The 22,570-nt window shown below is 46.2% G+C and overlaps 1 protein-coding gene across 1 annotated transcript; it reads right to left on the bottom strand.

The window, feature by feature from the left end:
• Positions 1-9,436, bottom strand: LOC138788201 (E3 ubiquitin/ISG15 ligase TRIM25-like). Its single transcript, XM_069965861.1, has 2 exons — positions 8,269-9,436; positions 1-49 (listed from the first exon to the last, which is right to left on the bottom strand). Exons 1-2 carry the CDS (start codon positions 9,263-9,265, stop codon positions 18-20), a joined length of 1,029 nt encoding a protein of 342 aa, XP_069821962.1. The 5' UTR covers positions 9,266-9,436; the 3' UTR covers positions 1-17.
• Between the last annotated feature and the right edge of the window lie 13,134 nt (positions 9,437-22,570).

The raw sequence follows: 22,570 nt of genomic DNA, 5'->3' as shown, positions 1-22,570 counted from the left end.
CATCACAGGAAGAGCAGTCATGTGACCCAGCCCGAAAACACAAGAAGAGCTAGAAATAAAAATAAAAAAAGAGAATATAGAAAATACAACACCCACAAAAGCCAATACAATACTAGTTTATTGTCATAGTATATAGCGTGCGATATAATTATCGCTTCTGTGTATTATCCTATAGTTTATATCTTATTTACAGCGGACAAAAAGTTTCTATTATAAACAGTTGCCCTTGTTAGTTTACATATCAACCACTAGATGTCAGTGTGGTACCACAGGTCTGTCATTCTATGCGACTATGGAACCTGAAGAGGGTCAAAAATATATAAATTGATTAAGCGCCTATTCTTAGCAGCGGCCACTAGAGGTCAGTGTGGTGTTGCAGTTCAATATGATCTCTATAGTTCAGTTCTTTCACCTATTCAAAGTATCCCCATGTAGATGACTCTATTCCAACTGGACTTGCGCTGTATAATATACTGTATCTCTATAGCTTGCTATATTATGACACTTTAAGGGCGCCCTCTACCCATCCTGGGATATGATCAGTGAGGGTTCCTACATCGATCAGCCTCCATGGATGACCAGGCGTATGTATTATAGGAAGCAATTCTGAGATTCTCAAGACTCAAAGTTTCTGTTTTTGCATTTAACCCCTTAAAGGAGAAGTCCGGCGAAAATTATTTTTTTATATGTTATTACTTATGGAAAGTTATACAATTTTCTAATGTACATTAATTATGGGAAATGCTCATATACTGCTATTTCCCTTAATTTAGTGTATCAGGAAGTGTTAGAATTATCTCTGAAGCAGTGACGTCACGACCAACGGTGTAATTCCTATGGAGTGTCCAGCAGGGGGCGCTCTATATATAGAAGTCAATGAGTACCATTGACTTCTATATATAGTGCGCCCCTGCTGGACACTCCATAGGAATTACAGTGTATGTAATGTAATGTAATGTAATGCACTGTACTGTTGTGACTTTATGAATACATTTATGGAATACTTTGGGGAGCAAGTGTCCTTGCTCCCCAAAGTATCCCATAAATGTATTCAATGAATACATTTGCAGGGCACCGAGCAGGGAGGGAGAGAGGTGCCATCTACCTCCCCCCCCCCTTGCTCGGTGCTGGGAACATATACAAAGCACTACTCCCCCATTATCTGCAGATAATGGGGGAGTAGTACCTGTGCTATCCCTATCACCGCCCGCGCCGCCGCCGCCGGCGCCGCTCACACGGGCTGCTATTCATGCCCCCCGCCGCTCTCCCTCCTCCTCCTCCCGGCATCAAACTTACGATCGCGCCGCTCTTTCCCCGCCGCCCGCGCCGCTCCTAACTACCCGCCCGCTCGCTCGCTAGCCCCGTTCCTGGCCGCCGCTCTCTGCTCATGCCGGCCGCGTCAGCCCGCCCCCACCCCGGCCGGGGACACCAGGAAGCGCCGTGCTCCCGGCCGGGGTGGGGGTGGGCTGACGCGGCCGGCATGAGCAGAGAGCGGCGGCCAGGAACGGGGCGGGCGGGTAGTTAGGAGCGGCGCGGGCGGCGGGGAATCAGCGGCGCGATCGTAAGTTTGATGCCGGGAGGAGGAGGAGGGAGAGCGGCGGGGGGCATGAATAGCAGCCCGTGTGAGCGGCGCCGGCGGCGGCGGCGGCGCGGGCGGTGATAGGGATAGCACAGGTACTACTCCCCCATTATCTGCAGATAATGGGGGAGTAGTGCTTTGTATATGTTCCCAGCACCGAGCAAGGGGGGGGGGAGGTAGATGGCACCTCTCTCCCTCCCTGCTCGGTGCCCTGCAAATGTATTCATTGAATACATTTATGGGATACTTTGGGGAGCAAGGACACTTGCTCCCCAAAGTATTCCATAAATGTATTCATAAAGTCACAACAGTACAGTGCATTACATTACATTACATTACATACACTGTAATTCCTATGGAGTGTCCAGCAGGGGCGCACTATATATAGAAGTCAATGGTACTCATTGACTTCTATATATAGAGCGCCCCCTGCTGGACACTCCATAGGAATTACACCGTTGGTCGTGACGTCACTGCTTCAGAGATAATTCTAACACTTCCTGATACACTAAATTAAGGGAAATAGCAGTATATGAGCATTTCCCATAATTAATGTACATTAGAAAATTGTATAACTTTCCATAAGTAATAACATATAAAAAAATAATTTTCGCCGGACTTCTCCTTTAACCACTTTAGGAGTTTCTTTTCATCATGACTGTTAAGGAGATATAGAGAGGGCTCAGGTCTCTAACAGAGTAATACATTGGATGCCACTGTCAAAACTGTCCAGAGCAGGAGAGGTTTTCTATGGGGATTTGCTGCTGCTCTGGACAGTTCCTGACATGGACAGAGGTGGCAGCAGAGAGCACTGTGACAAACTAGAGAGAATACACCAATTTCTGCAGGACACACAGCAGCTGATAAGTACTGGAAAAAAATTAAATAGAAGTATACAACAAATCTATATAACTGTCTGAAACCAGTTGATTTGAAAGAAAAAGATCTTTGCTGGAGTACCCCTTTAAGGGGTTACAAAAAAACATGAAACAAACTCCTCCATCTTTCCTTCCCTATATAAAGTCACTAAGGTTATGGGATACATTAGATTTGTGCAATTGCTCCATAGTATCTGGTATATATGCGCCTCATGGAAGAGTGGTAAACAGTGGAGGTTTTATAAGACTCCTCCCACTGCTGCATCCTATAGGCTGAATGAGGCCCCTCCCACTGCTGCATCCTATAGGCTGAATGAGGTCCCTCCCACTGCTGCATCCTATAGGCAGTTTGAGGCCCCTCCCACTGCTGCATCCTATAGGCTAAATGAGGCCCCTCCCACTGCCACATCCTATAGGCTGAATGAGGCCCCTCCCACTGCCACATCCTATAGGCTGAATGAGGCCCCTCCCACTGCCACATCCTATAGGCTGAATGAGGCCCCTCCCACTGCCACATCCTATAGGCTGAATGAGGCCCCTCCCACTGACACATCCTATAGGCTGAATGAGGCCCCTCCCACTGCTGCATCCTATAGGCTGAATGAGGTCCCTCCCACTGCTGCATCCTATAGGCAGTTTGAGGCCCCTCCCACATCCTATAGGCTAAATGAGGCCCCTCCCACTGCCACATCCTATAGGCTGAATGAGGCCCCTCCCACTTCCACCTCCTATAGGCTGAATGAGGCCCCTCCCACTGCCACATCCTATAGGCTGAATGAGGCCCCTCCCACTGTTGCTTTCTATAGACTCTTGGAGGAATGGCCAATGTTATTCCCATCCATAAGAAGGATAGTAAAGAAGAGGCCATGACTACAGGCCAGTTACCTGACATCTAGTAGTAAAAATGATGGAAACACTTCTAAAAGAAAGAAGAAAAATCAACAATCTGATGGATCCAAACCAGCCTGGCTTTACTGCGGGCCGAACATGTCAGACTAATCTCACAGATTTTTTTTCGATTATGGGAATTGGACTTAATCTCTGAATAGTTCAGTTGATTGGTGAAAGATATATATCAGAGGGGTTGTTTGGTAGGTAAGGATAATGACATAGGAGAAGGTTTGGTAGGTAAGGATAGTGACATAGGAGAAGGTTTGGTAGGTAAGGATGGTGACATGGGAGAAGGGTTGGTAGGTAAGGATAGTGATATAGGAGGTTTGGTAGGTAAGGATAATGACATAGGAGAAGGTTTGGTAGGTAAGGATAGTGACATAGGAGAAGGTTTGGTAGGTAAGGATGGTGACATGGGAGAAGGGTTGGTAGGTAAGGATAGTGACATAGGAGAAGGTTTGGTGGGTAAGGATAGTGACATAGGAGAAGGTTTGGTGGGTAAGGATAGTGACATAGGAAAAGGTTTGGTAGGTAAGGATAGTGACATAGGAGAAGGTTTGGTAGGTAAGGATAGTGACATAGGAGAAGGTTTGGTAGGTAAGGATAGTGACATAGGAGAAGGTTTGGTAGGTAAGGATAGTGACATAGGAGAAGGTTTGGTAGGTAAGGATAGTGACATAGGAGAAGGTTTGGTAGGTAAGGATAGTGACATAGAAGGTTTGGTAGGTAAGGATAGTGACATAGGAGGTTTGGTAGGTAAGGTTTGTCTGTTGTGTGAAATAGGATTGATATTCCTGGAGGTCTCCGTAATATGGAAAATGATTTAGCTTTACTAAATAAGTGGTTAAATTGATAAAAACCAGTTCAATGTTTCCAATTGTAAAGTAATGCACTTGGGGAAGAGGAATCCTCTATCTGAGTATCATATCTGCAGTTCTGTGTTAGTGAAGACTTCAGAAGAGTAGGATTTAGGGGCAGTGATTTCTGTCAGCCTTAAAATGAGCCAGTGCAACCAGGCGGTAGGGAAAGATAATTGTATGCCGGGCTGTATATGTATAATGGTATGCTGGGCTGTTGAGATATACAGTTGTGATGCCCTGACCCGTGTGGGTCACTTCGCAGTGCAGATGTTGTGAGCGGGCAGGAACCGGGGCAGCTGCAGGGTATAGGATTGTCACAGTACAGGGCCTGAGGATGGCACAGCTGAGGGACCGGTCTGCAGATACTGCGGTATACTTGCTACTGGGCATGCGATTCTTTGCTGTACCTAGTCAGGGCACCAGTAAACGGACACCAATGCCAGGGTTCAGTAACAGCAGTGGTTACACTTTTATTGTAACTGAGGTAACTGGTAGCAACAGTCTCTTCCGGATGCAACCGGGTATATAGCAGACTTATATAGACAGAGCTAAGGTGGTGCTGCATAGGCTGAGGTGAAACGTGCCGGATGATGGGAGTAGTAGTGAGAGAAGAATAGAGATGCTGGGTGGTTTAGAATACTTGCGGTAAATATCTTGACTTGTTGAGCAGAGGAATAACAGGAACGTCACCCAGATGAGGAGGAGATACTCCAGGCACTTGAGCAGTTGAGCAGCCAGGATCTGTACAGCAGAGCACCAAGTCCACTCTTCTGAAAGTGAAGAGAGACACAAACACACGACCTCCTTGCTTGGGAGCAGGGGCCGGAACTAACTAGCAAGGGGAAGTCACATGGTACTCCTGGCCAAAGCTCGACGGCCATTGGAGGAACCATGGTTACAGGGCATGGTCACGTGATCCTCAGCCTTTGCATACCACTGCACAGAGTTAAACACATGTACAATATACAGGAATCTGAGAATAATAGGGACCACATAGTCACAGTTGCAGTGCAAATAGTTTCCAGAACAGGCATGGCTGTAATAGGAAAAATAAACTGACAGTGAGAAGCAGACAGCGTGTTCCGGGACACTGCACAGTGGTACCTCGGTTCACGAACTTAATTGGTTCCGGAAGGCAGTTTGAGAACCAAGCAGTGTCTTCCCATAGGAAATAATGTAAATGTGATTAATTGGTTCCAGCAGCCACCAATAATTCCCTACAATCCTCATTTATTACACTGATAAGTGCTCCGTATAATCCCTACAGTACAGAACAGCACTATATACTGTACAGGACATTACAGAACAGCACTATATACTGTACAGGACATTACAGAACAGCACTATATACTGTACAGGACATTACACATAAGAAATGTTCATCAGAACCAGCAATTATAGTACAGTCGTCACCAACTCCTCACCCATCCTTTACTGTATAGCGTCCCCCCCATCCCAGCACTGCAATGTATGGGAGATGGTGGTGCACTGCCTGTACTACTACTGCACTGTATATGCACTCCAGCAGTCTTATACAGCACTGTACTGTATGTGAGGCCTCACCACTGCTTAACTCGCCAGGTACAACCCACCATCCACGCTCGCAAAAACGTTCGAAAACCAAGCAAAGTTCGAATTCCAAACACTACTTCTGGGTAAATTTTCGTTCGAATACCAAGCAGTTCGAGTTCCAAAGCGTTCGAAAACCAAGGTATTACTGTATATATATAATGGTTTGCTGGGCTGTATATATATAATGGTTTGCTGGGCTGTATATATATATATATATATATATATATATATATATATATATAAAATGATATGCTGGGCTGTGTATATATATATATATTGTTATGCTGGACTATATATATATATATATATATATATATATATATATATATTGTTATGCTGGACTATATATATATATATATATATATATATATATATATATATGCTAGGCTGTATAGCTAGAGGTATAACTAGTAGGAAGGAGGAGATTGTGACCCCGCTGTATACAGCTCTGGTGACATCACATCTGGAATACCACATTCTGGAGACCTCATCTACAAAAAGGATATTGATAACCATAGAACGAGTCCAAAGACAACTACAAAAATGGAGGGTGTGAGGCCTAAAACCAGGAAAGACCTATGGATCTAAATCTGTAAAGTCTGGAGGAAAGAAGAGAAAGGGAGGACATGATGGAAACCTTTATCTATGTAACAGGACTAAAGGTTCAGGAGGGAAGTGTTTTTTTTTTTTTAAAAAGACTAAAATAAGGCAGAAGTTGGGCACCACCAATTATACTCAATATATAGAGCAAAACCTCTGGGGTGCTACAAATGCTTATATACAGAATTGACAAGAAAGAAAAAGCAAAAACCTCTGCACACCCAGGAAAATATAGTAAAAAAAACCCCCAAAACTACCTCGGGCTAATATTTAAAAAGATTTAAAGGGAACCATTCAGCACATTTGGGCTGATTGGGCTCCTAGAACAACTGCACAGACCTCACAACCGGGTTTCCTATGGTATCGGGGGTTCTGGACTCTGCAGGCTTCATTTCGAGTAAAGTGTTTTTTTAATGCTGTGCACGAAGCAGGGGGATAGCCATGAACTGGTCATCTGGGCTGTGACTAGTCATGGCTCTCTGCAGGGTGATTGACAGGCAAGGAGGCCCGTTAGCACTGAACAGACAGACAGCCGTGACTAGTCACAGCCCAGATGACTAATTCATGGCTCTCCCCCGCCTCATGCGCAGGATTAAAAAACATTTTACCTGACAAAAAGCCTGCGGAGCCCAGAATCCCCGATACCATAGGAGACTTAGCTGCGAGGTCTGTGCAGCCCAATCACCACAGATGTGCTGAAGGATTCCCTATAAACACTCCATAGAATAGGGAGTGTCCCAAAGCAGTGTTGCTAAGCCTAATAAGCTTGAAAATGTGGATCAGGAACAGGTACTAGTCTAATACAGTGCACATCATGCATAAAATTACTTACAACAATACCATATAATGGTGGAGATTTATCAAACATGGTGTAAAGTGAACCTGGCTCAGTTGCCCCTAGCAACCAATCAGATTCCACCTTTCTGTCCTCACAGACTGGAAAATGAAAGGTGGAATCTGATTGGTTGCTAGGGGCAACTGAGCCCCTCACTTTAAGATCAGCGGTCTCTGGGCAGATTTTCTCTCTGGTGACGGCTCCTCACAGCGGCTGCTCCCCCTGATATCTGTATAGAACCTTTATATACACATAATGCAGCATGGAGGGGCTCGGTGAAAGTGGCGGTGAAGGTGTGTAAGTGTCTGATGGGGTCACACAGCTCATAAAAGGACAGCCGCCCGGCCTCATAATCCAGACAGATCCTGACTCTATTACTGGAGATCTGGTGTGGGTACTGGATCACTTCACTGTCATGTATCACTACATACAGATTATTACACCATTGCCCTCCACACAAACTCCAGGACTTGTTATTATCTCCAATGTCTGACTGATCTCCCCTCCTGTCTATACTGGGATAACACATCCCCACCCTCCACCATCCTGACCCACTGATCTCCACATCCCAGTAATGTCGTCCTGAGGAGAATCCCCCGCTGCTCATCACCTGATAATAACCCAGGAATCTCTCCGCTGTTTCTGGATAATTCTGATCTATATCTGTCCAGATTGCCGTTTTCAGGTCATGTGATATAAGGAGATTATTATGAGCTGTGTTTACATCCAGTAATATGTCTGTAGGACCCTCCCCATAGATCCCTCCCTTCCCCCCAGTCCTGACTATTACACCATCACACCCATATTCTGTACCTGACACAGGTGAAGCTTCTATGTGACTGGGCCGAGATTGGACACTGGGGGATTGTGACCTCTTTGCTTTTGGTTTTGCGGCTGAGATGGTCTGTAAATATGTCATTATATCAGAGATACCTGCATGTAGAATCCCTGTAATCACATCCACGCCTCTATCATGTCCTCCTATGTCCTCATCCCCTCCATGTCCCCCTGTGTCCTCATCACCTCCCTCCTCCTCAGGATCACACAAGTCACCTGTGTCTGGATCCTGTAAGACAGTCAGTGGATCCGCCATGTTACACAGCTCCTCAATGTGTCTCATCTTCCTGGACAGCTCATCCTTCTTTATCTCCAGTTTCTGGATGACATCAGACAGTGATAGTGAAAGCTGCTCCTCCTGCCTGGAGATCTCGCTCAGGACCTTCTTCTCCAGGTCTTCCAGCCGTCTCCTGATGTCTATAAACAGGACAGTGACTCTCTCGGCTTCTCCAAATGCTTTTTCTTGCTGTTTTCTCCAGCGCTCCAGCACACTCCGGACTCTTTCCTCAGTCTTCTCTCTCTTTGTCATCAGTTTCTGCAGAACATTTCTCAGTTTCTTCTTCTTCTTCTCGGAGGCCTCATCCAGCGTCTCTACCTGGTGTCCTCGATGTTCTCCGGCCAAACTGCAGGACACACAGATACAAGCAGCGTCCTCAGTGCAGTAATATTCCAGGACCTTCTTATGGACAGAACATTTCCTCTTCTCCAGGGAAGTGCTGGGATCGGTCAGGACGTGTTCTGGTGACTTGCTGTGAACTCTCAGGTGATTATCACACAGAGAAGCCTCACACAGCAGACAGGATCTCACAGCAGGTACAGGAGAGTGAATACAGTAAGTGCAGCAGATCCCGGTGATCTCCTCCTGATGGGGCTGAGTAGACCGGAAACGTTCTGCTACATTACGTAGAGTTATGTTCCTCTGCAGTGTCGGCCGCTTCCTAAACTCTTCTCTACATTCAGGACAGGAATAAACTCCAGCCCCGTCCTGTGTATTCAGGACCTGATCAATACAGTCCCGGCAGAAGTTGTGTCCACATCTCAGGGTTACAGGATCTGCATAAAGACTCAGACAGATGGAGCAGAGCAGCTCGTCTCTCAGATCCACAGACGCCATGGCTTCAGGAATTCCGAGAATAGAAACTGAAAGCGTATTGTATAGGGCGTTGTCTGGCAGATGTTTATTAACCCTATAATCTGCTGGAATGGAACACATGTGCTCTCTTTGGTTTTCAATCCTTCAATCCTGTACAATGGTGCAACTCTCTTTAGAGAGCAGCTGTCGTAATATATAAAGCTAGTGGGCACCACTAATAATCATGGAGTGCTAAACCAATGCATATAAGTAGTACATCATCCTCTCAAAAGAAAAATAGCATATGCACAAAAAATGGTAGCACATCACGAAAATCTTTATTATAACACTGACATAGATACAAAATACCACATAAATAAATGAATGTACAGGAGTAGTAAAATGGGGGAGACAACACCCCAAATACTGCTCTACATTAAAAACACTAAAATGTCACCATAAGTCGTGCTGGGGTTCCAGCCGGGACTAATCTACCACTCTGACTCTGGACCGTATGTACAATAACAGAAATCCAACATCTCTACCTAGACAGAGACCCGGTAAAACAAAATATAACCACAAATAATGGAGAATAGGGAAAAAAAAATTGGAAAAGATCACCATATGCAGTCCAACAGAATGAGAGTCAGATGGGATAAGGAATCACCCCACGCGTTCCGCCGTCTAGTGGCTTCCTCAGGGATGTGGGCAGTAAGGTGAGGGGCATAATATATATACCTATACAACATGTAAGAGCAATTACAGATTAGATGAAAAATCATACCATGTGCTGGAGAATCAAGCATCTCAAACATGTCTGGCGCCATCTTGGAAGAGCTGCACATGTGCAGTAGCATCAAGAAGCTGCCACTGGAGGCAGAAGTGTATGGGCTTCAAGAATATGGCAGCCGCATATATGACTACAAAAGCGATTGATAAGCCGGCGCCATTTTGGAGTAGCCGCGCATGTGCATTAGCATTGGAAGATATTGTCATTAAAGGTAAAAGTAACCAGACTACAAGAATATGGCAGCCACATATATGACTACAAAAGCGACTGAGAAGCCAGCGCCATTTTGGAGTAGTCATGCATGTGCAGTAGCATTGGAAGACATTGTCACTAGAGGTAAAAGTAACCAGACTACCAAAATATGGCAATCACCATACATATAAAGAGAAGCCGGCGCCATGACTACTCCAAGATGGCGCCGGCTTCTCTTTATATGTATAGTGATTGCCATATTCTGGTAGTCTGGTTACTTTTACCTCTAGTGACAATGTCTTCCAATGCTACTGCACATGCATGACTACTCCAAAATGGCGCCGGCTTCTTAGTCGCTTTTGTAGTCATATATGCGGCTGTCATATTCTTGAAGCCCATACACTTCTGCCTCCAGTGGCAGCTTCTTGATGCTACTGCACATGTGCAGCTCTTCCAAGATGGCGTCGGACATGTTTGAGATGCTTGATTCTCCTGCACATGGTATGATTTTTCATCTAATCTGTAATTGCTCTCACATGTTGTATAGGTATATATATTATGCCCCTCACCTTACTGCCCACATCCCTGAGGAAGCCACTAGACGGTGGAACGCGTGGGGTGATTCCTTATCCCATCTGACTCTCATTCTGTTGGACTGTATATGGTGATCTTTTCCCAAAAATTTTTTCCTATTCTCCATTTTTTGTGGTTATATTTTGTTTTACTGGGTCCCTGTCTAGGTAGAGATGTTGGATTTTTGTTATTGTACATACGGTCCAGAGTCAGAGTGGTAGATTAGTCCCGGCTGGAACCCCAGCAGGACTTATGGGGACATTTTAGTGTTTTTAATGTAGAGCAGTATTTGGGGTGTTGTCTCCCCCATTTTACTACTCCTGTACATTCATTTATTTATGTGGCATTTTGTATCTATGTCAGTGTTATAATAAAGACTTTCGTGATGTGCTACCATTTTTTGTGCATATGCTATTTTTCTTTTGAGAGCAGCTGTAGTCAGAGCTGTCATTTTAATCTACAAATAGCCGCAATTCAGAAGAGGATAGAAAGTCGTAACAGGCCTTATTCTGAGAAATGGTCTTATAATGTACCAATATCTATCTACGTGCTTTGTAAAAGCTCTTTCTATGACCACTAGAGGACGCTCATTGCCAATAAGACATAAAGAGAAGAAATAGGGGTGACATAGATGTGATCCTGGTAAAATAGTCAGCATCACACAGCAGGGCGAGCACAAATAACATCCGAGATGATATAAAGGAGGCATCTGAGAGAAGAACGTCCCTGTTGGACTTCTCCTGATGATCATTTATATAAGCCAGGAGCCCAATAGACATCACCTGAATAAGAGGGCCGTATACATAAGAACTAGAAATGAGCCAACTTTTAAAATTTTGGTTTAACCGATTCTTAAATGAACTGCACTAAAACAGCTAAACTATAGCTGTGTCATGGCCGCCACTGTCGCCTCCCCTGTCACATGCAGCGACAGATCCCACGTGCAGGGGCCCAGCACCGCTAACTCTTCAGCCCTGCACATGCCCACGCTCCTGCTCACTGTCCTCGGCATTACTGCTGACTTGCTTTCTTATCCCTTCATCTCCCTGAGCCCTCTGTTGGAGCCTGTGCAAGCTACCTAGCCTGTGGTCCTGTGGTTGCTGCCCGTGAGTCCTGCCGCCTGTGGCTTCAGCTACGAGTCTTGCTGTGTTCCTGCCTACCTGCCTTCGTGTCTCCAGCTGCACCTCACCTGCCGCTAGCAAGCCAAGCCATGGCCACAGCAAGTCCATCCCACCTTGTGGTGGGCACTGGTAAAGACTAGCGTCCCCTTAGAATTTGCTCCCTGGTGCGGCTTACGCCATCACTAGCGGTGGTACAGGGGATCCACAACTCGTGACAAGCAGCTACACTAGTGGGAATATTGGGGCTCTTTTGTGGCAAAAAACCTGTATAAAAATGTGCACTCTTTCGTGATTGTCTTTTTTTTTTTATGGGTGAAACGTCTGCATTTCTCCATGCGACCTTGCAGCATAAGCGCTTCTTCCCTCCCCAACATAGAAAGCATCAAAACCAGCGCCAGGAAAGCCTGCTAAACACCATTAGAAAGCTGCATCTCCACCCTTGTGTTTACACCCTCATAAAACTGTGTTTCTGCCTCAGTTTCCGGCCCTGCATGAAAGTGAAACCAAGTATGGTGGCAGGTTGGCAGAGTGGTGCAAATGATAGTGAGCAAGGTGTTACCGGCCATCCCTGAGTGTTTATGAGGTGGCCGGAGGAGGAACCCTGGCATCCACCTTTGTTTTGGGGGTGGCCAGAACAGGATGAGGAGCTCAGGCAACCACAAGTCCGTATGGGGTGGCCCATGGAGGAGGAGGATATGCCACCATGTCCCTTTCCATTACTGCCCAGGAAATGGAAAGGAAAGCAACAGAGTCCAGATAGGATGAGGAGCCAGTCAACGCAGTCCACCACCATCCTACTGGGAGGCCATATTGGACATTGGACAGTCTCCTCTACATGTACATGGTGTGGACAGAGGAAGGAGCAGGAGTGGGATATCAGGAGACATGTAGAACACCAAGACCAAGTGCCTGGTCATTACCCCATGTATGTGGCAGGAAAACTGCCTATTGTTATGGGGGGGGTAGTTTTCTTGAAGTTTAGTGTGTTAAAAACACACTACTCAAGTAATTGCTACTGCCGTCCTTAATAAAGGTTGATGTTTGGTGACTATCTTATGCAGAGACTCTAATGGATACTACTTGCTAAGTGCTAGAGGACCTTTATTCACAAAAAGGGACTTCTAATTCAAAGGACACTATACAGATTTGTGCAATGCAAGACGTCTCACGTTATCTTGTCACCACTACAGCAGTCACCAGACTCTTTTGTTTACAGGAAAAGTATAATAGAAAAGTGACTCTTAAAAGGTAAAGGGGTACTCTGTACCATAATGAACACTCTGCATATTTACCTATGCTGCTATAATCTTGTGTATGATATACACTCACCGGCCACTTTATTAGGTACACCATGCTAGTAACAGGTTGGACCCCCTTTTGCCTTCAGAACTGCCCCAATTCTTGGTGGCATAGATACAACAAGGTGCTGGAAGCTTCCTCAGAGACTTTGGTCCATATTGACATGATGACATCACACAGTTGCCGCAGATTTGTCGGCTGCACATCCATGATGCCAATCTCCCGTTCCACCACATCCCAAAGATGCTCTATTGGATTGAGATCTGGTGACTGTGGAGGCCATTGGAGTACAGTGACCTCATTGTCATGTTCAAGCAGAAATCGAGACTCATCAGACCAGGCAACGTTTTTCCAATCTTCTACTGTCCAATTTCGATGAGCTTGTGCAAATTGTAGCCTCAGTTTCCTGTTCTTAGCTGAGTGGAGTGGCCCCCGGTGTGGTCTTCTGCTGCTGTAGCCCATACTGTGTACTGTGCGTTCAGAGATGCTCTTCGGCCTACCTTGGCTGTAACGGTTGGCTATTTGAGTCACTGTTGCCTTTCTATCAGCTGGAACCAGTCTGCCAGTGGCGCCGCAATGATGAGGCGACCTGAGTCGTCTGCCTCAGGCGGCGCCACCAGCTGTTATCATGGGGGCGGCATTCAGTGGCGTAGCTACCACGGTCGCAGCGGTCGCCGCGACCGGGCCGCTACTGTACTGTCTGCCACTGTACTGCTCCCATCCCGCTCCTTCTTGTGACCGCAAGCAATGTTTTGCCTGCGATCACAAGAGGAGGCTGGGATGGCCCCCGGCTGACTTGCGGGGCTGGGAGCATCTTGACGGCAAAAAAACAGGTCCCGCGAAGCCCCGCCCCCAGCCGCGGTAAGCCCGCCAGCGCGCGTGACAAGAAGACTAGATGAACCATTCAGGTGAGTAAAGATTTTTTTGTTTTAAAGGGCATGATGGGGGGTGTAGTGGTATGATGAAGGAACAAGAGGATGATGGGGGTGTAGTGGTATGATGATGGAACAAGAGGATGATGGGGGTGTAGTGGTATGATGGGACAAGAGGATGATGGGGGGTATAGTGGTATGGTGGTGGAACAAGAGGATGATGGGGGGTGTAGTGGTATGATGATGGAACAAGAGGATGATGGGGGGTGTAGTGGTATGGTGGTGGAACAAGAGGATGATGGGGGTGTAGTGGTATGATGATGGAACAAGAGGATGATGAGGGGTGTAGTGGTATGGTGGTGGAACAAGAGGATGATGGGGGTGTAATGGTATGATGATGATGGAACAAGAGGATGATGGGGGTGTAATGGTATGATGATGATGGAACAAGAGGATGATGGGGGGTGTAGTGGTATGATGATGATGGAACAAGAGGATGATGGGGGGTGTAGTGGTATGGTGGTGGAACAAGAGGATGATGGGGGGTGTAGTGGTATGATGATGGAACAAGAGGATGATGAGGGGTGTAGTGGTATGATGATGGAACAAGAGGATGATGGGGGGTGTAGTGGTATGATGATGGAACAAGAGGATGATGGGGGGTGTAATGGTATGATGATGGAACAAGAGGATGATGGGGGTGTAGTGGTATGATGGTGGAACAAGAGGATGATGGGGGGTGTAGTGGTATGGTGGTGGAACAAGAGGATGAAGGGTGGTGTAGTGGTATGATGATGGAACAAGAGGATGATGGGGGGTGTAGTGGTATGATGATGATGGAACATGAGGATGATGGGGGGTGTAGTGATATGATGGAACAAGAGGATGATGGGGAGTGTAGTGGTATGATGATGATAATGGAACAAGAGGATGATGGGGGTGTAGTGGTATGATGATGAGGGTGTAGTGGTATGATGATGGAACAAGAGGATGATGGGGGTGTAGTGGTATGATGATGAGGGTGTAGTGGTATGATGATTAAGGAACAAGAGGATGATGAAGGGTGTAGTGGTATGATGATTAAGAAACAAGAGGATGATAAAGGGTGTAGTGGTATGATGATGAAAGGGCAGGAGGATGAAGGGGGTGGTAGTATTATGATGGAGGTGTTTGTAGTATGATTATGAAAGGGCAGGAGGATGAAAGGGGTAGTAGTATGGTGATAAAGGGGCAGGAGGAGGGGACAACATGGGGGGCATCTGTAAGGGGGATAAAATGGGGGGCCATCTATATGGGGGATAACATGGGGGGCATCTATAAGAGGGACAACACAGGGGGCCATCTATAAGGGGGAAACATTGGGGGCCATCTATAAGGTGGACTACATGGGGGGTGTATACAATAGGGCATGCACAGAGGGGGGCATGTACTTTAAGGGGGGTCACATAGTGTCAGGGCTACCTACTAAATGAGGGTGTAAAGGGGACAGTACAGATGTGCAGTTTTTAGAGAGATGATGGTGTCAGTGTGAGGAGCCTAATGTGTCTGTCTGGCAGATTCTGTGGATTCGTGGCCCAGAGAAGTTCTCAAAATCGCCCACAACAGATGGAGAAGATGAAAAGGGAAGAACTCCGATCAGAGAAGACGTCCCCTGTGAGTCACTTGATATAACTGCACTGTAATGTATATGGTGTATAGATCCTGTGTACAGTGCGTCCACCTCTATATGACTGTATGAAGTGATATTGGTCTATGTACAGAGGATTATATTCAGTAGCAGCGGTCGTGTTAGTCACTATGTGGTGGTATTATTTGTTACTTGTTATCTGGTACTGTGTTTTATTGGATTTAGTATACTGGATTTGGTCAGTAACAATATGGTGGTGATGGTTGTGGTGTGGCGGTAATATTTCCCCTTGTGTACTGGTAATATTGGCAATATTGGTCTCAGTAAACCGGATTTGTTTAGTAACAGTATGGCGGTGATAATATTTCCTGTATACTGGTATTATTGGTAATATCAGTCTTGAGATATATATATATACACCAATAGCATCAAGAAAGGGGGGGCCCAAGTTGACCTCTTGCACCAGGGCCCAAGAGACATTAGCTACGCCCCTAGGGGCGGCATTCAGTGGCAGATTATAATATGGGCGGTTCGGGCGGCCGCCCACATTATAATCCGCCACTGATTGTACCATGTACCAGAGACCCCTGCGCCCGGACAGCATCTGTAATTAGATGCTGGGAGCGGGGGAGACTGTATTCATAAGCGCCGCGGTGTAATGAATCAGCCACGTGGTGCTGTTACTACAGCGCGGCGCTTATGAATACAGTCTCCCCCGCTCCCAGCATCTAATTACAGATGCTGTCCGGGCTCGGGGGGACTCCGGTACCGGCATTCCACGGAACGTGGGAATGCAGCCTTTAGTCCCCCGGCTGATGTGTGGCTGCCGGAGGTGTCCCATCCTGTCTCCGGCAGCGCGCGCATCAGAGAGCTCCCTGTGCACTGGAAGTCACAGCCACAGGCGCACGGGGAGCTCTCTGATGCGCGCGCTGCCGGGACAGGACGGGACGCCCCGGGCAGCCGCACATCAGCCGGGACCAGACCAGAGAGGCTCGACGGGGGAACGGATGGCAGGTGAGTTGTGTGCTGTTTTTTGTTTTATCTGCTGTGCAGGGGGGGGGAGAGGCGAGAGGGGGACCATCTATAAGGGAGGGGAAAGAGGGGGACCATCTATAAGGGAGGGGGAGAGGGGGACCATCTATAAGGGAGGGGGAGAGGGGGACCATCTATAAGGGAGGGGGAGAGGGGTACCATCTATAAGGGAGGGGGAGAAGGGGACCATCTATAAGGGAGGGGGAGAGGGGGACCATCTATAAGGGAGAGGGGACCATCTATAAGGGGGGGGGGGGAGAGGGGGACCATCTATAAGGGAGAGGGGACCATCTATAAGGGAGAGGGGACCATCTATAAGGGAGAGGGGACCATCTATAAGGGGGGGGGGGGGGGGGGAGAGGGGGACCATCTATAAGGGAGAGGGGACCATCTATAAGGGGGGGAAGAGGGGGTCCATCTATAAGGGGGAAGAGGGGGACCATCTCCTAAAAGATCAGCACCCTCCTCTCCTGACATCCTCTGTGCTGCTGGGACTTCTCCTCTAGGATTAGCACCCTCCTCTCCTGACATCCTCTGTGCTGCTGGGACCTCTCCTATAGGATTAGCACCCTCCTCTCCTGACATCCTCTGTGCTGCTGGGACCTCTCCTATAGGATTAGCACCCTCCTCTCCTGACCTCCTCTGTGCTGCTGTGACCTCCCCTATAAGATCAGCCCCCTCCTCTCCTGACATCCTCTGTGCAGCAAGGGACCAAACATTATGTTTATTGGGGACAGCAGTTGGGGGGGGGGGGGCAGTAGTGGATTATAATGTGGGCGGATTGACCGGGGGGGGCGTCATCCTATAGTTCGCCTCGGGCAGCAGAGAGGCTAGAATCACCCCTGCAGTCTGCCCATTCTCCTCTGACCTCTGGCATTAACAAGGCATTTCCGCCCACAGAACTGCCGCTCACTGGATGTTTTTTCTTTTTCGGACCATTCTCTGTAAACCCTAGAGATGGTTGTGCGTGAAAATCCCAGTAGATCAGCAGTTTCTGAAATACTCAGACCAGCCCTTCTGGCACCAACAACCATGCCACGTTCAAAGGCACTCAAATCACCTTTCTTCCCCATACTGATGCTCGGTTTGAACTGCAGGAGATTGTCTTGACCATGTCTACATGCCTAAATGCACTGAGTTGCCGCCATGTGATTGGCTGATTAGAAATTAAGTGGTAACGTGCAATTGGACAGGTGTACCTAATAAAGTGGCCGGTGAGTGTATATGCATTGTATTTGAGAGAGAAATTTGGACTTATTGACCCATCTATGGCTGGAAGCTATAAAGGTACTTAACAGATAAAAGATCTTTACCAATTGTACTTGGCATTTGAGTAAAGTCACTGTTAAATGATAATACCTTGTCTCTCTGACTTCTACTGCACCTTACCAAAAACAAGGTCATCCCTATGATGACCTGTTGTGAGTCACTGGGTTAACTTCACCCAGGAGAGCTGTGGACAGTGGTGGATCACTGGCATACCATAACTCATTGTACGTCAGAAATCCACCAGCATCCACAGCTCTCTTGGGTGAAGTTAAATCTGTCAGTCACTTGTCAGGTTACGTCAGGTGGCCTGCTGTAAAACCGTGTCTGGCAGCAGAATAAGTGTTATTGTCAGTGACAGTTATTCTGCCGCCAGACACGGTTTTATAAGAGGCCACATGACGTAACCTGATAGGTAACTTACTGGGTTAATTTCACACAGGAGAGCTGTGGACAGAATGTACTGGCACACAAATTGACAGGAGCCATTTCACAGCTAAACAGGTTACACTACTACCCTTACACTATTCCTCCATGTGTCTCTGATACCTAATCAATCTTCTCTAACCCTCTCTCTACCTATCTGTTCCTAGCTAGTTTAAATGTATTTGTTCAGTTCACTGCACAGGAGCTAACCTGCAACTATATATAGTGAAGGAGAAAGTGTGATGTCACAGGGCAGTTCTTTGCAGCCCATTGCACAGATAACCCCTTGCCCCAGCACTTTTGCTGTAATATAATGTACTATGTGCAGCCACCATTGTGGATAAACTTCAGTGCAAACTTTTGAAAAATTCTGTTACTTCCTGAAACTATTTTTTATTTTTTTTTGCAAAGTTCAGTTTACTCTTCTCTAGTAAGAACAGCTGTCAGATGTGACTGGTAAAGTTACAGATACAGGTGGGAGAGTAAATGCTGCTTCCTCAGGGTGAGAGGTAGGAAGGGGTAGAATGCTACTTCCAGTCCATCACCAGTGCCATTCCAATAGTGCTGGTCAACACCACTTCCTTCTCTCCATCCAAACACATAGACAATGCCTGGTGGACTTGACAGTCATTGGGGAGAGCACTTTTTTCTAAGCGATGGACAGGAAACTCTGTCATACTCACCATTATTCAACCTCCTAGTATGTTTGTGAGACTAAAGGTAAAAAGAACAATCTTGAGGAAGAGCCTGAAAATTTATTGAGTTCCAAGAATACTTACCTCTTTCTATGCATATATCTGTGCTGCCATTTTCCAGTTGCCTTTCGAACAAGCATTGCATACTTACCTGTGATCCGGCATCTTTGTAAAACATGAAGCTAAACTATGCACTGCTCGTGTAATAGGCAACTGAAACCTGGCAGCACTGATCTATGCATATATCAACTATTCTTTCCAGTCTGACACAGTGCTCTCTGCTGCCACCTCTGTCCATGTCAGGAACTGTCCAGAGCAGGAGAGGTTTTCTATGGGGATTTGCTGCTGCTCTGGACAGTTCCTGACATGGACAGAGGTGGCAGCAGAGAGCACTGTGTCAGACTGGAGAGAATACACCAGTATTACACCAGATAAGTACTGGAAGAATGGAGATTTTAAAATAGAAGTAAATTACAAATCTGTATAACTTTCTGAAACCAATTGAAACAATTGGACAAAAATGCCCACATGTCGATTGTTGGTAACCAACTCGGACCTCACCAGAACGCAGACTCCTCAGCATGCCAATGATATAATCAGGTAATACAGAAGAAGCTACATTAATTGTCAGGAAAGAAACAACCAGGAGCCTTGGACTTCAACACCAGATAAGCACAGAATTTATTGTGTCCGTTCCATTAACCATTAACCACACATGTGGCATCAACCAGACGTTCATCGGAAACCAGAAGTGATGCACAACCTCCCTCTGTAAGGGCGCCGCCACCTCACCAGGAGTATCGGGAGCATTTGGCGAGCGGAAGGGAATTTCATTTGGCAGATAAGTGGCGCCAGTCTCCATGTTCTGCTCTGCGGAGGCTCCATCACAAGATGATAGGACATTCATTACTTAATGAAAGTCCTATCATCTTGTGATGGAGCCTCTTCGGAAACACGCTTTTTTTTTTTTTAGATAAATTAAACAATAAAAAACGGATAACAGGAGAAACAACATTTTCTATAAAGGAGAATCACGGCTTGTCTGTATGCGGCGACCGTCTACGTAATGAAATGTCCTCTCTATCATCTTACTCCAGTATAACTGGTCAGATCCTCCATTGGTGCAACCATAAACAGCCAATCTACTCACACAATGTGTCAGGAAGCTGCACCGTTTCTGGCCATTATATGACTTTTTTTATCTCGCACTTATCAGCAGTTTTCTCCTGTGCAAGCTCTGCATCCCGTCTCAAACGGTCAGATTTCCCTAAATCAGAACTGTAATGTCTTGTATATGTTGCATACAGAGAATAGAGGAGATCCCGCTCCCCTTCTCTCTTACATGTACTCAGCAGTAGTATGAAGGACAATATACAGCAGTACTGAGCAGTGTTGCTTTAAATCCTGCACTGGGTAAAAGCAGCAGTATCTCTGTGTCTCTCTCTTTGTGAAGTTGCCCCCCCACCATAGATTTGTATGCACAGCATGTAACCTGGTCTCTCAGCGATTTATAATCTGTCTTCTATTTGCCTCCTCAGTGCAGATTCTACAAGTAAATGATCAGTGCAGGAGGCAAAGGAGAAGAAGTGGAGGAAGACATGATACAAAGTATTTTTTAGGGGGGACAAATTTTTAAAATATTGATTAGTTTTTAATAAGGAGAAACACACCATTAACTAAAAGAAACAGAACATAAAACAAAGTTGTGTAAAAACCATCATACACCTGGTACGAGTTTGATAAAAGCAAGATGGCAAAGAAGAATGTCTACGTATCCTATCGACAATGAAGGATACTGACATCGCTGAATCGATGGATGCATTGGAGTCATGAAAAATGGGCTGTAAAGGGGCGAGCCAACTCGGAGGTGGAGCCGACCATCAGTGGCATCCTATACTAAGCTCTCATGGATATCACCGCTGCTATTTGCCGTTTACAGACAAGCTGGGATTTCCCCTCAGAACGTATCGTTTCCTTTAAGTTCATATATAGTCTAAAGTCCAGAATGCATTCCTTGGTCATGCAGTTTCTCTACGAAGAGCTGTACAGACTAAATGGATCTCAATCGCTTGGTCAGAAACGCCTGTTACCATGTATCGGGAACATACACGTAACACCGCCGTTTCCGATGGGATCATGAACAGTGTAAATGAATCTAAACTTATCCCCGTACTGTCCCCCCGATGATACTTATACAGCAAGGCGATAAACCTTATTCTAAGTATTAGCGAGCTACTGTAAATGCTGCTACCACAGGTCACTGGGTGAGAGTCTCAAGAGCACCGCTCACATGTATATGGCCAAATCCACACGTACTAGTAGCAGGTTATACAAGGCAATGTGTTATTTCCTATAGAAGGGCAACTACGTTCTATTCCCACAGAGCATCCACTATACAAAATGAAGGTTTAGGTATAAAGTGGGGCTGTATACAGATACACTGACCCTATGTTCATATGTCAATGCCTAATGGGTTAACAGGCCTGTGCGGTAAACAAGCTGCATTTTCGGTGTACTACATAAGACATATTATAGCCATTAATGGCAGACAGATCCAATTACACCATCTACCAGAAAGTAAGTAGACACCCCTGTAATCTGCGACATCTGCGGTCCTGATACATATGCTGATGCCTACTGCATGCACTACTTTGGATGACCATGTGCTTCCTACCTTGTGGCAGTTTTACGTGGTGAACCAATCAGGATGACAACGCCAGCTGTCATGTCGCGAGGTCGGCTATGGCAGTATGGGGATAATGAGGTTAATTGAATCAACTACCCAGAGCCCAGGCAATAACCCTATGGAGAACCTCTGGAACGATTGGAGCATCAACTGAAGGGGTGCCCCACAGTCCGAAATAGGTGGAACGTGTATTTCTTCTCCAAGCCAAATGGAAAAAAATACCACTAGCCATCGTACAAGGACTGGTGGAGACTATGCCTAGAAGGGTTGCAGCTGTATTCGCAGATCGTGGAGGCTCCACCAACTAGCAAAGGTGAATAAAATTTGTTTCTAGGACATATTGTATATTGGTTTACACTGGATACAACTGGAGTTGCCTAACGAACCCAATTGGGAAAGTAATTGGGAAAGTGTGACTGTGCCTGCTGGAGCAGTCTTAAGATTTTTCATGAATAAAATATGCCCATTATTGGTGGTGGGGGCTAAGCTACTCGATGCTCTGTGAAGCTCTTATAGAGGACAAGGCTAGGATAGGTCATCAATAGGAGATCGGCTGGGTGCTGACCCCTGCCCATTAGCCACTACACGGAGAACACAGACGGAAGCAGTTGACTCTCTTCTCTGTGTCGGCAGCTTCAGCTCCTATTGTACATGCACTGTCCTTGTAGATAGGAAACAGTTATCGCATATCTGGTATAGACGCAGGCCAGGAGTAATAGAGGTCTTCTTATATTATGGGAGTTTAACCCAATGTTTTAGAGCAAAGTGAGCAGAGCAGAGTAATATATATATATATATATATATATATATATATATATATATATATGTTTGTGGATAAAGATTCATCAGAACTAGTAATTTATTCAC

Source organism: Dendropsophus ebraccatus, chromosome 1 (assembly GCF_027789765.1).
Source record: "Dendropsophus ebraccatus isolate aDenEbr1 chromosome 1, aDenEbr1.pat, whole genome shotgun sequence".
In the NCBI taxonomy this organism is placed as follows: domain Eukaryota; kingdom Metazoa; phylum Chordata; class Amphibia; order Anura; family Hylidae; genus Dendropsophus; species Dendropsophus ebraccatus.
Note: the sequence above shows the minus strand (reverse complement) of the source record. Positions and strands in the feature narration are given on the sequence as shown.

Bases quoted from the DNA above. Each gene is read 5' to 3' on its own strand.
- LOC138788201 (XM_069965861.1), bottom strand. From the start codon at position 9,265: ATGTGTTCCATTCCAGCAGATTATAGGGTTAATAAACATCTGCCAGAC. The intron at 50-8,268 runs GTGACTTGTGTG...TTTTATTTCTAG, and splicing joins CTTACAGGATCCAGACACAG to CTCTTCTTGTGTTTTCGGGC.